Genomic DNA, 15,093 nt, shown 5'->3' with positions numbered 1-15,093 from the left:
GAACCTGATACAATTTGTCACCTGGAACCACATGGGATGCATTTAGAGAACAACAAAAACTCCCAAGCAATTGTCATTACTACTAAATTTTAATCCACATGACTGCAAATCATCTTTAAAATATTTTAGGTTAGTCAATCTGTAAAAATAGTAACTGGTAACCATAACGTTTGACCAAGAGTGTTTAAACAGAGTTACAACGAATTTTACTAAAAGCCTGCCCCCCCATATCAATTATATTCCATCAGATATTTGTCAAACGAAATTTACTTATATAATTTTTAAACACTTAGATACATCACAAAGACATTACCTCAATTTTTGCAGAAAATGATTAGCTCAGATCGGTCAACCTACTTTCCTTTATGAAAATAATGGTCATTTTTACAGTACTTTTTTCAGCTTTTGAAGTTTAGAGACAGCATGAACAAAGAGCCAAAGAGTCTCCAACCTGTTGCTGAAGCTTCAAAAGCTGCTGCTGTTTCTCTTGCAGCACCTGCAGCTGTTGCTCGGCTGAAGCCATTGCATGAGAGAGAGACTGCAAAGCTACCTGGGCTGCTGAACTCAGGGCTGTCGAAGCTTCCCCAACTGTCCCCGATGACAGTCCACCTACTGCAGGAGTAACCCCGAAGGAACTCACTGGTGTAAGACAAGGGGGGGAGAAAAGGGATGAGGAAAAGGTTCATGCAGAAACATGTTCCAAGTATACTATTTTCACATTAAAACTAGAGTTTCACTTTAAAAGACAGTAAGCTATAGAGTATAAAAAAGAAGTCTTAATGATCAAAGTCTTAATCATAAAAGCATACTCATTGATAATAACAGTATTTGAGTTTAAGGGATCCAGGACCTAGTTCCAAATCAAAACAAAACAAAACAAAACAAAAAAAAACAAAACAAAAAAACAAAAAACAACTTGGTATACCTTTGAACTTAAAAATATTTTCAGCATGTAAGAAATTTCATTTAATATGGCTAAAATAAAAACACAAAACGAGAGTAATCCTATTATACAATTTGAGCTTAACAAATAAACTAAAATTTGCTTTACTAAGTTTTCCTGTAGCAGTACCTCCTTCCTCCTGCAAAAAGTTCAAAAAAACCTTTAATTACATCATTTTAAAAATCTGATGATACTTATTTCTTCATTTTAAAGCATAGCCTAGACAGTCTGGCCCACATAGAATATGTAAAAGCAATTGTTTCCTACCATATTCTCCCCAGAACACTAATATGGAGAGAAACATCTCTGATTCGACTTATGTCAAGCAAGTTTGGCACACCAGCTTACACATGAAGATTATCATTAATGGCTCTACGAAATCCCATAAGTTAAACAATTTCTTTGACTTTCCTTTTCAGTGTGACTCAAGTATACATTATAAAAAATAACTCCTCATTAAATATTTAACAATATTTGTGGAAAACATTTTAGGAAAAGCTAAGATAAAAGCTTAATTTCACAACATAATGAAATAGGTCAGCACAAAATATAGTTACATTGGGGAAAGATAACCACTACAACAGTAGCAAATTTTAGTGTGCATTACCATGTGACACTGTTTTAATCAATTACTGTATTCAACAGGTAAACAACTCTGAGAAGCAGACACTAGAACTCTGTTTTTTAAATGATAACAGAGAAGTGTGACCTGCAGAGCTGATAGTGGTAAAACTAGGGTTGGAACCAAGGACTGTGTGAAAACAAAGCCAATGGGGAACCACAGTGCCAAGTATGGAGCTTACTTACATCAACTCATTCTGTCTTTGCAATGACACATAGGCAGGTACGACTCTTACCCATTTTATAGGTAATGAATCTAAAGTTGAGGCAAGTAATTTGCTAATACCTGAAAGGGTCGGGGAGAACCCAGGTATGTGACAGGCTATCTTAACATCTAACAATGCTACAATGTGCTAGGATTAAAAAAAAAAAAAAGAAAAAAAAAAACTATTTAAAAAATTAGCTGTAATCAACAAGATAGCAATAACAAACTGTGCATAGCCTTTCACAATTAAAAGTGTCTTCAACTTACACACACACACACACACACACACACACACACACTTATTACAGAATAGCCATACTATACTTCATTTAACTTCCAAGAATCCAATTCTACAAGCCTGGTAAAAGAAAGAGCAATCAAAACTCATATAAGCTATGTGCCCCAAAATGAAATCCATTTGCTTCATCTAATGTTCCACCAAAGAAACAGCTATTAATTCCAACTCTGGAGGAAAATTATTGGACTTACTGAAGCACTGCTATTGTACTTGTACTTTTTGGGTAATTACAGTCAATATTAACCACATGGAGTTGAGCCCTTTACTGACTTTAAAATCCAATGCCCAAATACTACTTGTGGGAAAATGAATTAAGTAACCAGAAACACAAGAGACACAACAGCAATCCAAAAGAAATAAGTCATTCTGCAACTACAAATTTTTTAAATCTTTTGATTTTTGATTGAGCAGTATCCTTTTCTATTTTTATACAAAGGGCCTCAAAAACCATATATAAGTAGAGATCAGAAGAAAATAAAAATGACTATGACCACCATTTCTATTCAGTATCACTCAGGAAGTTCTAGAAAGCACAAAAGAGCAAGAAAAAGAAGTAAAAGATAAAATGATTAGAAAACCAACAAAGTAAAATTCTTATTAACAGATGACATGAGGCAGCTCTTCTTGCCCACAGGTCCTGTCTCCATGCTTTAATAAAATCACCTTTTTGCAGAAAACAAAAAAAACAAAAACAAAAACAAAACAAAAAACTGGATGACATCACTGTGTATATAAAAAGTCTTTAAGAATCTACAAACTATTAGAATTAATAAGCTAATATAGCAGTGTCACCACATGAGATTAATATACAAAAATCAATTATATTTTTATGCACTAGCAACCAAAAAAAGGGAAATAAAATTAAGAAAAATATCACTTATACTAGCGTAAAAAAATCAAACAGCTAAGGATAAATCTGAAAAAGACGTACTAAACGTCAACACTGAAAACTAAAAATATCTCCCAGAGCAACTGAAGACCTAAATACACTAGATATATCATGTTAATGAAGTAAAAGGCTTAATATTAAGATGTCAATTCTCCCAAACTGATTTATATTCAAATTCCAAATAAAAAAAAATAATAAGCTCTTTGGTGTATAATCTGAAAAGCTCATTCTAAAATTTAAATGGAAATAAATACAGCATGATGATAATGCTGTATATAATTAATAATATAATAATAACGCTGTATAGTTTTCAATTCTGCATTTACAATTTCACGTGTTACACCTCATCAGTATAAATGACAGAATTCGGTTTTTTAATCTTTCCTTTTACTATGGGTAGTTGAAAGTTGCTAAGAGTAGATCTTATATGTTCCCACCACAGAAAAAGAAATGGTAATTAAGTGACAGGACAGACATATTAGCTAATGCTATAGTGGTAATCATTCTACAATATATAAATGTATCAAACCAATACATTATACACCTTAAACTTGCTGAGTGTTGTTATGTCAGTTATATTTCAATAAAGCTGGGGGGGAAATAGAAACAAAGACCAAGAATCTTTAAGAAAACCTATCTTTAGGGGCGCCTGGGTGGATCAGTCGGTTAAGCATCCAGCTTCGGTACAGGTCACGATCTCACGGTTTGGTTTTTTGAGTATGAAACCTGCGTTGGGCTCTGCACTGACAGCTTGGAGACTGCTTAGTATTCTTTGTCTCCCTCTCGTTCCGTCTGCCCCTCCCCTGCTTGTGGGCATGTGCACTTGCGTGCACACACTCTCTCTCTCTCAAAAATAAATCCAAAAACATTAAAAAAAATTTTTTAACTTTTATGTTAAACCTATGTTTAAGAAGAAAAATGGTAAATTTCACTAAGTATATACTCAAGAGAACTGAAAACATAAAAATGTACACAAATATGCCGCATAGCAGCATTTTTCTTAACAGCCAAAAAAGAAGTAACAACTCAAACGTCCATTAACTGCTGAGTAGATAAGCAAAATGAGGTATATCCAAATTGTTTTAAAAGTAGCATATCCATACACCGGAATACTATTCAGTCATAAAAAGGAATGGTGTACGGAGACATGCTAAGTGGGTGAAACATGAAAACATTATGCTAAGTGAAAGAAGCCGGACAAAAGGGCCACAGACTATATGATTCTACATTTATAAGAAATGTATGGGGTGGGCAAATCCATAGAGACACAACATAGATTACTGACTGCCAGGCGATGGAGGGGAAAGGCGATGAGGAGTGACTGCTCATGACTACAGAACCTCTTTGTGGAGTAACTGAAATATTCTGGAATTAGAAAGTGATGATGACTGCACAACAAACTTTATACCAATTTTTTAAATCTACCAAAAAAGAAAGAAAAACAAAACTGATGAGTGTATACTACCAGATTTCAAGACTTAATATAAAGTTACAATAATTAAGACAATTATAGCATTTCTATTTCTAGCATAAGGCTAGAAAAATTGACCAATGGACAAAAACAGACCTACACCACAGCAGACATGATTTTTAACAGACACAACACCACAGCAGAGTGGAGGAAGGGTGGATTTTTCCCATTAATAATAGAGAATGAGAATTAGTAAACTAAGATGAATTAGAAGCAAATAGCCACAGTAAAAGGAGAGATTTAAAAAACTGAGAATTACATCATTTATACTGGTAAGGTCTAACACATGAAACTGGAAACCCAAAAAGAGAATACAGAAAACAAGGCAGAAGCACTGTTTGTACAGTTAATGGCTGAGATCTTTCTAAAGCTGATGGAAGTTATCAAGGATTCAGGAAGGCCTATGAATCCTAATCAGGGTAAGTACAAATGAAACCATCTATAGGACCATCAAAGAAAAATGCTCAGGGGGGTGGGGGGGTGGGGGGGCGCGGTGGACAGGGAAAGAATATGAATGAATCTTAAAAACAGCTTGAGAGCTGACAGTGACCTTAAAAAAGGAATAATAAGACTGACACAGTGGAAATGACAAGAAATTATCTTTAAATCACTAAGAGAAATAATAACTAACTTAGAATTCTGTAACATGTCAAAATATACTTCAAGAATGAAGAGAACACCTCTGGATCTAATCAACCAATGTAAAATTTATTATTCAAATATGCAGACAAATTTAATTAAGTATAGGAAACTGTACCATGAAAATGATTATGCTAATTTAGTTGGTTATGATAAAAATCGATCAGGACAAATTATAGTTTCTATGATTATGATAAAAATGGATATGTTGCATCAGTCATTACAGAGCATATGCACACTGTTTAAGCTATTTAAGGTACTTTTCATATATATATATATATATGAAAGGAATAATGATATAGTGTCTAGGATTTGTTTTGAAGTACTTCAGCAAAGAAAAAATAGCAGAGATAAAGGAAATGTGAAAACCATTAATAATACTGGAACGTGGATAATGGCTATGCGGTTTATTTACCTAATTATTTTTAAAAATTTTTAAATTTCCTCCTTCAAAACTAAGTTTATTCACCATGGGCGGACAAGAATAAAAACAGACGTTACAGAATACTTTTCAAACAAAGAAAATCATACTTGATTGCAACTCAAATGACAAAAAGGAAAAAAAGAGGGATTAAAATGGAATGAGATAAATCCAAATGAATACTGAATATAAAAACCGTAATAACACATTTGGGAATTAAAATACACATAAAATTAAGGTATAAAAGCACAACTTCATACAAGTCAGAAAGGTGGTAAACGTTCTAGATATCTGCACTGTATAGTACAAATAGTAATTGGACTTCTGAATGTATAAAGGGTAAATGTATATTATGAACACTGGGATAACTGCTAAAAAGAGTAAAGAGTAGAAAAATAGCCCCCCAAAATATAATCACCCAGAATAAGAGGAAAGGAAAGAGAAAAAACATCTAACTGGCAAAAGAGAAAACCTAGTAGTATACCCGTACATTAAAAACAGCAGATTTAGGGGCGCCTGGGCAGCTCAGTCAGTTAAGCATCCAACTTTGGCTCAGGTCATGATCCTGCAGGTTGTGACTTCAAGCCCCGGGTCAGGCTCTGTGCCACAGATACAGGATTCTGTGTCTCCCTCTCTCTCTGTCCCTCCCCTGCTCTCTCAAAAATAAATAAACATTAAAAAAAAAAGAAGATTTAAAAACAAATACATCAGTAATTACATTAAATGCAAATAAATATTCCAACTGAAAGACAAAGTATCAGACTCAATTTAAAAAAGGCAACTATAAGCTGGCTATGAAAAATAAGGTTCAAAGTAAAAGGAAGGAAAAATATCTATCCTATTAATAGTAACCAAAAGAAAGCTGATACAAAGCATATAAATTTCAAACAAAGTAATTTTAGAAAAAATAGCTACCAGGGATAAAGACATAATTCCTAATAATGAAAGATTCAATTCACAAGAAAGGTAACAATCATTCTAAATTTGTATGGTAACTTCAAAATACATAAAATAAAAATTGGTGAAACTCAAAATTAAATATCCACAGGCACAGTGACAAGAATTTAACATACTGATCTTATGAACTAAAAGAAACCAAGGAATTAATCAATAAAGACAGAATTCAAATAACACATTTAGCAAATCCACCTGAATGGACACAGCAAAATTTACCAACAAGTGTAAATATTATTTTCACATATTTATGGAATAGTTATAAAAATTGATCCTCTACAATTCCCAACACAGACTGCAAGACTGACAGAGTAATTTTTGACCATATGCAATTTAAACAGAAATCAATAACAAGATAACTAGAAAATCCTCATATATTTGGAGATTAAGAAGTGCATTTCTTTAATGTTACTTACTAAAGCTGAATATATGCAAAACCCATGAAGCAATAAATCAACTACTACATTCATTTCCAAGAAAACAGTATATTCAGTAGTACTAAAAGCACCATAATCGAACAACCCAAATATCAATCAATAGTACACTTATCAACAGTAGGCACATAATTTTTTTTATTTAGACAACAGAATCTCAAACAGCAATAAAAAACAACCAAGTATCTACAATGCACTGATATAGATAAATTTAACAATCGTAACATTGAACCAAAGGCAGACCAAAAAACACCTAAATGTAATTTTATATTATAAATGTAGACCCTATCCAACAAGTATTCAGAAATGTATAACTAAGTGTTCATACAATGAAAGAAACACCAAGAAAAGATTACTCTAAAAGTTAGAACAATGTTTCCCTTTTAGAGAGTAAGGGAGAAATAACTGGAAGGGAACATGAAGACACTTTTCAGAGTGGTGGAAAAAAATTTTTTTTAATATTTTGTATGTTTTTATTTCTGTGAGAGAGAGAGAGAGAGAGAGAGGGAGAGAGAGAGGGAGGGAGAGAGGGAGGGAGAGAGGGAGGGAGAGAGGGAGGGAGAGAGGGAGGGGGAGAGAGGGAGGGGGAGAGAGGGAGGGAGAGAGAGGGAGGGAGAGAGAGGGAGGGAGAGAGAGGGAGGGAGAGAGAGAGAGGGAGAGAGAGAGAGGGAGAGAGAGAGAGGGAGAGAGAGAGAGTGAGCAGGGGAGGGGCAGAGCGAGAGAGACACACAGAATCTGAAGCAGGATTCAGCTCTGAGCTGTCGGCACAAAGCCTGACGTGGGGCTCGAACTCATGGGCTGTGAGATTATGACCTGAGCCAAAGTCGGACACTTAACTGACTGAGCCACCCAGGGAACTCAGAAAATTATTTCTTGATTTGGTGATCACATGGACAGTTTGTTTTGTCATAAATTGTTGGGTTATACAATTGTTTTCTGCACTTTTTCATAACAGCATTATATTTCATAGCTAGTATGTTTTGAAAAAAGTAAACAGGAAGTTGAGAGACTATAGTCACCTTTTGGCACCTTATGATCACAGTTGACTTTGCACTGCACCTGGGTGGCTCAGTTGGTTAAGTATCTGACGATCTCAGCTCAGGTCATGATCTCGTGGTTCGTGGGCTTGAGTCCTGAGGTGGGGTTTGCCCTAACAGAGTGGAGCCTGCTTGGGATTCTCTCTCCCTCTCTCTCTCTCAAAATAAATAAATAAACTTAAAAAAAAAAAAAAAAAAAAGACTTTGCCCTAACATTTAATAAAAACCCCTTTGCTGGTGATGGTTTCAGTCTGGGTGAAATACATATATGATTGCATACTATCTTTGAAAATACAAGAAGCTGGTTCCATTGCTTGCTTTGTAGGAGATGAAAAGGAGTGTGAGGAATACTTCTCTTCTTCAAACCTGATCTGTGATCTATTACAAAATTTTATACCTTCTGAAAGCATTACTTACTCAAACACATGCATTTTAGATCCTTAATTTCATGACAGTTCCAAAAGAGTCTGATTTATAACAAAAGAGTTCTCTGAAAGTGCAATTTCTTGTCACAGCATTTTTCTATTCCAATGTAAATGTATGTCTTTACAAAATGACTATAACAATCCAAGAAAGCTAACACAAATAAAATTGATCCTTCTAGCATCCCATGTAAGATTTTAATTAAAAACTCTGAGGTAAATTATGTAAGCAAAGGATTTCACTTAGTAATTACTTCCACAATCGGAAGACATAAAATGATTCTGAATAAAAAGGTACTCAAAGAATTGATAATTTATGTACATATATATACATACACACATAAACATTTATTTTTGAGAGAGAGAGAGAGAGAGCTGGAGAGAGGGGCAGAGGGAGAAAGAGAGAGAACCCCAGGCAGGCTCCATGCTCAGTGCAGAGTGCGATGCAGGGCTCAAGCCCACAATCTCAGGATCATGAACCAAGCCCAAGTCAGAAACTCAACTGACTAAGCCACCCAGGTGCCCTGATAAATTTCTTCTAAAAACCCTTCTTAAAAGGTTTGGTGACTTCTCAAACTGTTTTTCCTTTCTGTTAATCTATTGAAGAAAACAAAAAGAAAACCACAAACACAAAACCACCAACAGAATTCATTCAAGACAATATTCAAGCTCTTCTGTAACTGTAATATAAAGATAAAACCCTAATATTTTTAATTATAAAAACTTCACTTATTTGTGCCAACACAGAATTGTAAATAAACACTTATCTTACTTACAATGAGAAAAAAAGCACAGAAGGTTTGTAAAAAAAAAAACCAGAGTTCCCACTGATTATTCATTACAAACATCAATAATACCACATATTCAACACACTAAAATATTGGTTCATATGTCTGAAGGTGCTTTAAACTAGCTGGAAAAACAGTATTCCTTCTTCACTCTTCTCAACCTTCTCAACGATATTACCAAACATACTGTGAACTTTAAATGCAAGAAATAGCATTACAATGCCCAAACTGCACATAACACTGGTCAATAGTTGAGGAGTATTGAGGCTGGGTAAAGGAAATGTAGTCCCTTTTAATTTTCCCTTTAATTTTGTTATGTTTGATATGTTCTAGAAGGTAGGAAAAAAAGTGCTATGAATTGACTTAGAAAAGAACACAAAAATACTTAAGAATTTTCCCTCCTATTAATAAGTTTCTATTAACATGACACCAAAGGAACTTATAAATAACATAAACTGATATTTAATTACTTACAGATCACTTGGTATTTATGCAGCATAAAATGCATAATAAAAAGAGTGTATAATAAGAGAAGGTATATACCAGTAAACGTACTTGCATCATCCCTTTCTATTCTGGTGCCATCACTAGTTGACACACAAGTAAAGTGCAGGGGCTCAACTTCTAGAAGTCCAGTGAGAGATGTGAAACTACCTTCGGCAGCTGTGCAACTACTGACCTTTCCATTTCCTATTGCAGAAAAGAGACAAGTTTTATGATATGTAAATAAATTTTGAAAAGGCAACAGTCCTATGGAAAATTACACCTGCTACTACAATTTTAATTAGACAAGATGTATTAACACACAATCCTCATACAGGGCCTTTCAATTAATATGAAACAGCAACAAGTGATCAAGATTTTAAATGAATAAAATATAATAAAACAGCTACTAATATTAGCTATTACACAATCTGTTGAGTATGCATAAAATCAGAATACATTCTGTGATGTCAACTGTATAAATATGACACTAAATAAAAACTAAAGAAACATTCTAAAATATTATCCAAATTTATCTATAAATAAATCTTTATGTTTCATACATATTATCAATTTTCTAGAATGAGGACTACTACTTTATAACCATAGAAACACCCCTGAACAATGTTGAGGGTGAACAATGTTGGGGGTGCCAACCCAGCACAGAGTCAGAAATCCACATGTAACTTCTGACTCCTGCAAAACTTGACGACTTAGAGCCTACTGTTGACCAGAAGCCCTATAGGTAATATAAAGAGATGATTAACATATACTTTTCATGTCTTATGTAATATATACTGTATTCTTACACCAAAGTGCACTAGAGAAAACAAAGTGTTAATGAGAAAATCAGAAGTGAAAATACATTTACAGTATTATACAGTACTATATTTATCGAAAACAGTTCTGCATTAAGTGGACCCACACACTTCAAACTCATGTTGCTGAAGGGTTAACTGTAGTTTAAGTTAGCACATGTAGTTGAAAAATTAAATTAAATTAAATTAATTCACATGATCACAACTACATACAGTAAAACCACAGCAAGGCCAGACGGAAGAACACAAAAGAATTAACAGTGTATGTGTTATGGAGGAAAAGGGTTATTTTTGGTATTGTCCAAATTTTCTGGAATTAGTACTGCTTTAAACAGAATTCCTGAACAGATAAAATTAAACAGAAACCAAAGATGCAAAGAACGGGGAGATACAAAAGCTAATAACATCTGAAGGATTAAATGTAAGACTAAATTGTCATGACCATGTTTTCTAACATTTCACTGGTGCACACCACAGGACTTGACATGTATTTAAAAAAAAAAAAAAAGTATTTATTGAGCGCTTACTTAATACAAGACATAGGAAATGCATTAAAAAAAAGACAGGCCTCAGTCTCATGAAACACATATTTGATGTTAATAGGTTAGCAGGCATTAAACAACTAATCATACAATTAAAAAAAAAGTGCTTACCCCACAACCCAGCATTTGCACTAGTAGGTATTTACCCAAAGAATACAAAAATACTAATTCAGAGAGATACATGCAGCACCCCGATGTTTACAACAGATGATCTACAAGAGCCAAATGTCCATCGACTGATGAATGGAAGAAGATGTGGGGTGTGTACATACATACGTACACACACACATACACATACACACACAGGAATATTACTCAGCCATAAAAAAGAATGAGATCTTGCTATCTGCAACAACATGAATGGAGCTAGAAAGTATTATGTTAAGCGAAGTAAGTTACAGAAAGACAAATACCATATGACTTCCACTCATATGTAGAATTTAAGAAAGAAACAAAGGAAACGATCATAGGGAATAAAATAGAGAGGCAAACCAAGAAACAGACTTTGAACTACAAAGAACAAACTGACAGTTGCCAGACGGGAGGTGCATGGGAGATGGTTAGACAAGAGCAATGCAGAAAGACCAGTTAGAACACTATTATTGTAGTCTATATTCAAGATGACTGGCTTTCCTGTAATCATGCGATCACGGGGGGGGGGGGGGGGGGGGGGGGGGGGGTGTAAGAGAACAGATTTGAAATATATGATGGTGTAAAAAGAGACAGCCTCACTGTTGACAGCCTCACTGTGGAGGCTGAGAAAGAGATATCAAGGATGACATTCAGATTTCTGATTTGTGCCAGTGATGCCATTAACTGAGAAAACAAATACTGCACATGGACCAATACCGAGGATTAAAATAACGAGACAATGATATGGAGACTTACGTCATGATTTCTAAGTCCCTTCTTCTGGGTCTTCTTTACGGAATGTGCTACTCTAGCAAATTTGTTCCCTGGCCTGACCTGAGCTTTACGGTCTTCTCCTTACACTCTCTCCTTTCTGAATCTGGTATACAGAAAGATACCTATACATCTAGTTCTAGCCTTTCCTCTGAATTCCACTCATAAACTAATGTGTCACTTGGACAGAGATAGAGCAGCATAAAATAGAGCCTAAGTCATCAAACAGAGGAAGACACATACATCCACAGCAACATAAGCCATTAAAAAGCAAGTAACAGACCAGTAAGTGAGTATGATCTCTTTCATTAAAAATGTTCATGAACACGTGTAGCAAACAAGTCTACACAGCTAAACATTCTGTTAACAAAGGTAATCTAAGACGGTGGAAAGGTTGGAATTTAGGCACTTCACATATTATTTACATTTCTGTATTTGATTTTTCTCATTTGCTTTTTCTCGCAATTCATCTTTTAAAGTAAAAGAAACTGAAATTAACCCCAAAATTTACTTCTATTTAATGTGGTAATTATCTTAATATATTTACCAAAAATTCTAACATTGTGGTTTATTAGCAACACTTGTAGCAAGTTCAAATGGAAGAAAACAAAAAATAAAATAGTCATTGCTTATTTAACAAAACTAGATAAACACCAAACTATAGCACTTGGAAAGGTTATACAGTGTTATACACTCAATCCTAAAAGCATTCTTTCAGAAATGTAAACAAGAATACATGTAACACTGTACAAAGTTTATCTGAGTATGCCAGTAGATACAGAAAATTATTTTTCTTTCTGCATCTTTACTTATTATAATAAATATACATTAATTTTTATTTTTGATATATGAAACTATTCTTTAATTTTGGGGACATCAAAGGCATACCAAATAAAACTGAAAGGCTACAAAAAATAATCAAATTTTAAATAGTCTCTTATGAGCATTAAAGTCATACTGACATGCAAGGAAACACAAAAAAACAAACAAAACAACCCTTGAAAAAATAACTTCAGTAATTTTTCTGAGGGGGGAATTAAGAAACAAAGGCAGTTTCATGATTCACAGATGTTAAGTTCTGAAGAATTTTAGTTTTTAAAAACAGAATGTCATAACTACAATTTATTAAGTCAATGATAGCTTAAATAGAAGAAATAAAATACAGAAATTCCTTTATGTTACTACCTGAAAGGACATCTGATAAATCAATTTCATCTGACTGGACACCAATGCTGCTGTTGTACACATTTTTACAAGAAGAGCCGCTCATTTCCAAATCAAAGAGGACTGGATCAAATGGTGAGCTATATAATCCATATCTGAAAAATAAAATAATGTCCTAACAATTTTCCTGTTGGCCATCTAATTAACAAATTACCTATTTACTTCCATTTGAAAGCAGTTTGACACAGGGCAAAAGGAAACACTAACCAGATTTAACCCACTAAATTCAGTGAATCTCAGTTATGTTCCCTGGAAACCTATACTCCAGAAGATATGGTGCCAGAGACTCAACAAATGTGATTCCAATAAACTGGTAGCTAATGAACCAAGATTGAATCTTCATCTGCAGACTGAGGCAAGGAAGACATATCAGGCACCCTTCCCTCAATTCCATCATTAGTTACACTGACTCAGCAGAAAGTACAAAGGCTTTGAGTAAAATCTGATCAAAATCAAGATTTCTCCTCTAAAAAGATTAAAAAATCATCATGTTGAATAAAAATACTTCAAATATTGTTTCATTATGTTGGAAGTTTTTAGAAAAATCAACCAGCAGATGAAGAATAATAGTTAAGGCCTGTAAGCGCTTTATATAACTTCAACCACAAAGTTTGAACAGTAGAGAAATTATCTTATGCTTCTTCAATTAGCAAGAAATACCATTTTTAAGTATTTTAATACAATTGGTCCTCTGAATACTCATCTTCAGGACTTTCAAAATTGTTAAAAGGAATTATTTCAGAGAAAATAGAGGAAAAGAAAACCTTAGACTAATATGTAGAAAAAGGAAAAGCATGAATTAAATCAATTTTTGCAGGCAAATATATATTTTAGCAATTCTGTGCAAAGCTGGTATCATATCCTGAAAGATCCATTATCAGTCACTACGTATATTAAAATACCTTGTCTGAAGTAAAGCTTCCATTGGCGTTAGCCTGTCCTGTAACTGTTTGGACACAGCAGTAAGCAAAGATGCACAAGCTGTACTGCACCCAGCCAAATCTTCATCTTTAACATAATTCAGTAAGACAAAATACCAATAGACAGAACCTGAAAACAATAAAAGCAAATCAATGTTTCTTTTCCTCATTTTTCTCTAACAAAGAGAACATCATATTACATATTTATCAGTAAGTCCCCTTACGAAACAACTTACAAAGAAGGACCACCTCTTTGGAAGACTCTAAGAGGACAGTGACAGGGAATCTCCCATTTTTTAAGAAGTTTATCAAGTCAACCTAGTCATTCAGGTTTTCACTAACTTGAGATGACTCTAAGGGACATTTTAGAATAGCTGGAAAAGTACAGAAAAGTCTTGAAAACGATCCTCCCTGAAATACTGTTTGGTTTATACTAAAATTTTCAAAAACAGTGGATGGCAATGAGCTCCTAGCAAGTAAATATAGTTATGCTACACCGCCAGTTAGACACAGACCAACACAGCTCAAAAGATGATCATCATGGTGTATTCTAAGGCTCTTCTGTAAAATTTGAGATATCTAAGTACACTCCAGAATTTAAGCATCCTATCTTGAAGACCATCCTCAAAAAAACAACTTTAAACTGCAAAGACTATTAAAGTGAGCGACCAAGTCCAAAACATCTTACTCTATATAACATAAAGTTAACCGTTTTACCCAAAATATGTTCAAGAAAAATATAGATTCTTTATCCAAATTAATGATAATATAACCACTTATCAACTAACTTTGAGCACTATTTTTCTATAATACCACAAAGATCAAATCCTTGTGAAATATATTTATCTCATTGAGACAACTTGTTGAATAAATTGATTATTAAACAAAAGACTGTAAAAAATGTCTACAAAAAGATAATGTTAGGTTTAGAAGGGCAAATTAGTAGCTCTTCATAGCAACTAAAATGGCACAAAATATTGAAAATACTTGTAAAATTTTTATTGCTTTATGTATGTGCTATTTTAGGGGGACTGCTTTATAAAGTGCTACTTGATAACTACATTCATTCTTTTCTTTTTCC

General features: G+C 33.9%; 1 protein-coding gene across 13 annotated transcripts in view; it reads right to left on the bottom strand.

The window, feature by feature from the left end:
* The window catches only part of BIRC6 (baculoviral IAP repeat containing 6), a 224,446-nt gene that overhangs the window by 136,307 nt on the left and 73,046 nt on the right, over positions 1 to 15,093 (bottom strand). For 8 of the 13 annotated variants that reach the window (XR_013554777.2, XM_078444805.2, XM_078444808.2 and 5 more), the window contains 4 exons: positions 13,995 to 14,142; positions 13,054 to 13,187; positions 9,666 to 9,812; positions 452 to 639 (listed from right to left, as the gene is read on the bottom strand). Coding sequence is in view for 12 of the 13 variants with exons in the window: in XM_078444805.2 (XP_078300931.1) it covers positions 452 to 639; positions 9,666 to 9,812; positions 13,054 to 13,187; positions 13,995 to 14,142 (617 nt within the window). In the remaining variant the exon portion in view is untranslated. The remainder of the gene's footprint in view (positions 1 to 451; positions 640 to 9,665; positions 9,813 to 13,053; positions 13,188 to 13,994; positions 14,143 to 15,093) is intronic. The other 5 variants (XM_078444812.2, XM_078444816.2, XM_078444806.2 and 2 more) reach the window with 3 other exon arrangements.

Source organism: Panthera onca, chromosome A3 (assembly GCF_046562875.1).
Source record: "Panthera onca isolate mPanOnc1 chromosome A3, mPanOnc1 haplotype 2, whole genome shotgun sequence".
Lineage (NCBI taxonomy): Eukaryota > Metazoa > Chordata > Mammalia > Carnivora > Felidae > Panthera > Panthera onca.
The sequence above is the reverse complement of the archived record's forward strand: the minus strand, read 5'-3'. Positions and strand labels throughout refer to the sequence as shown.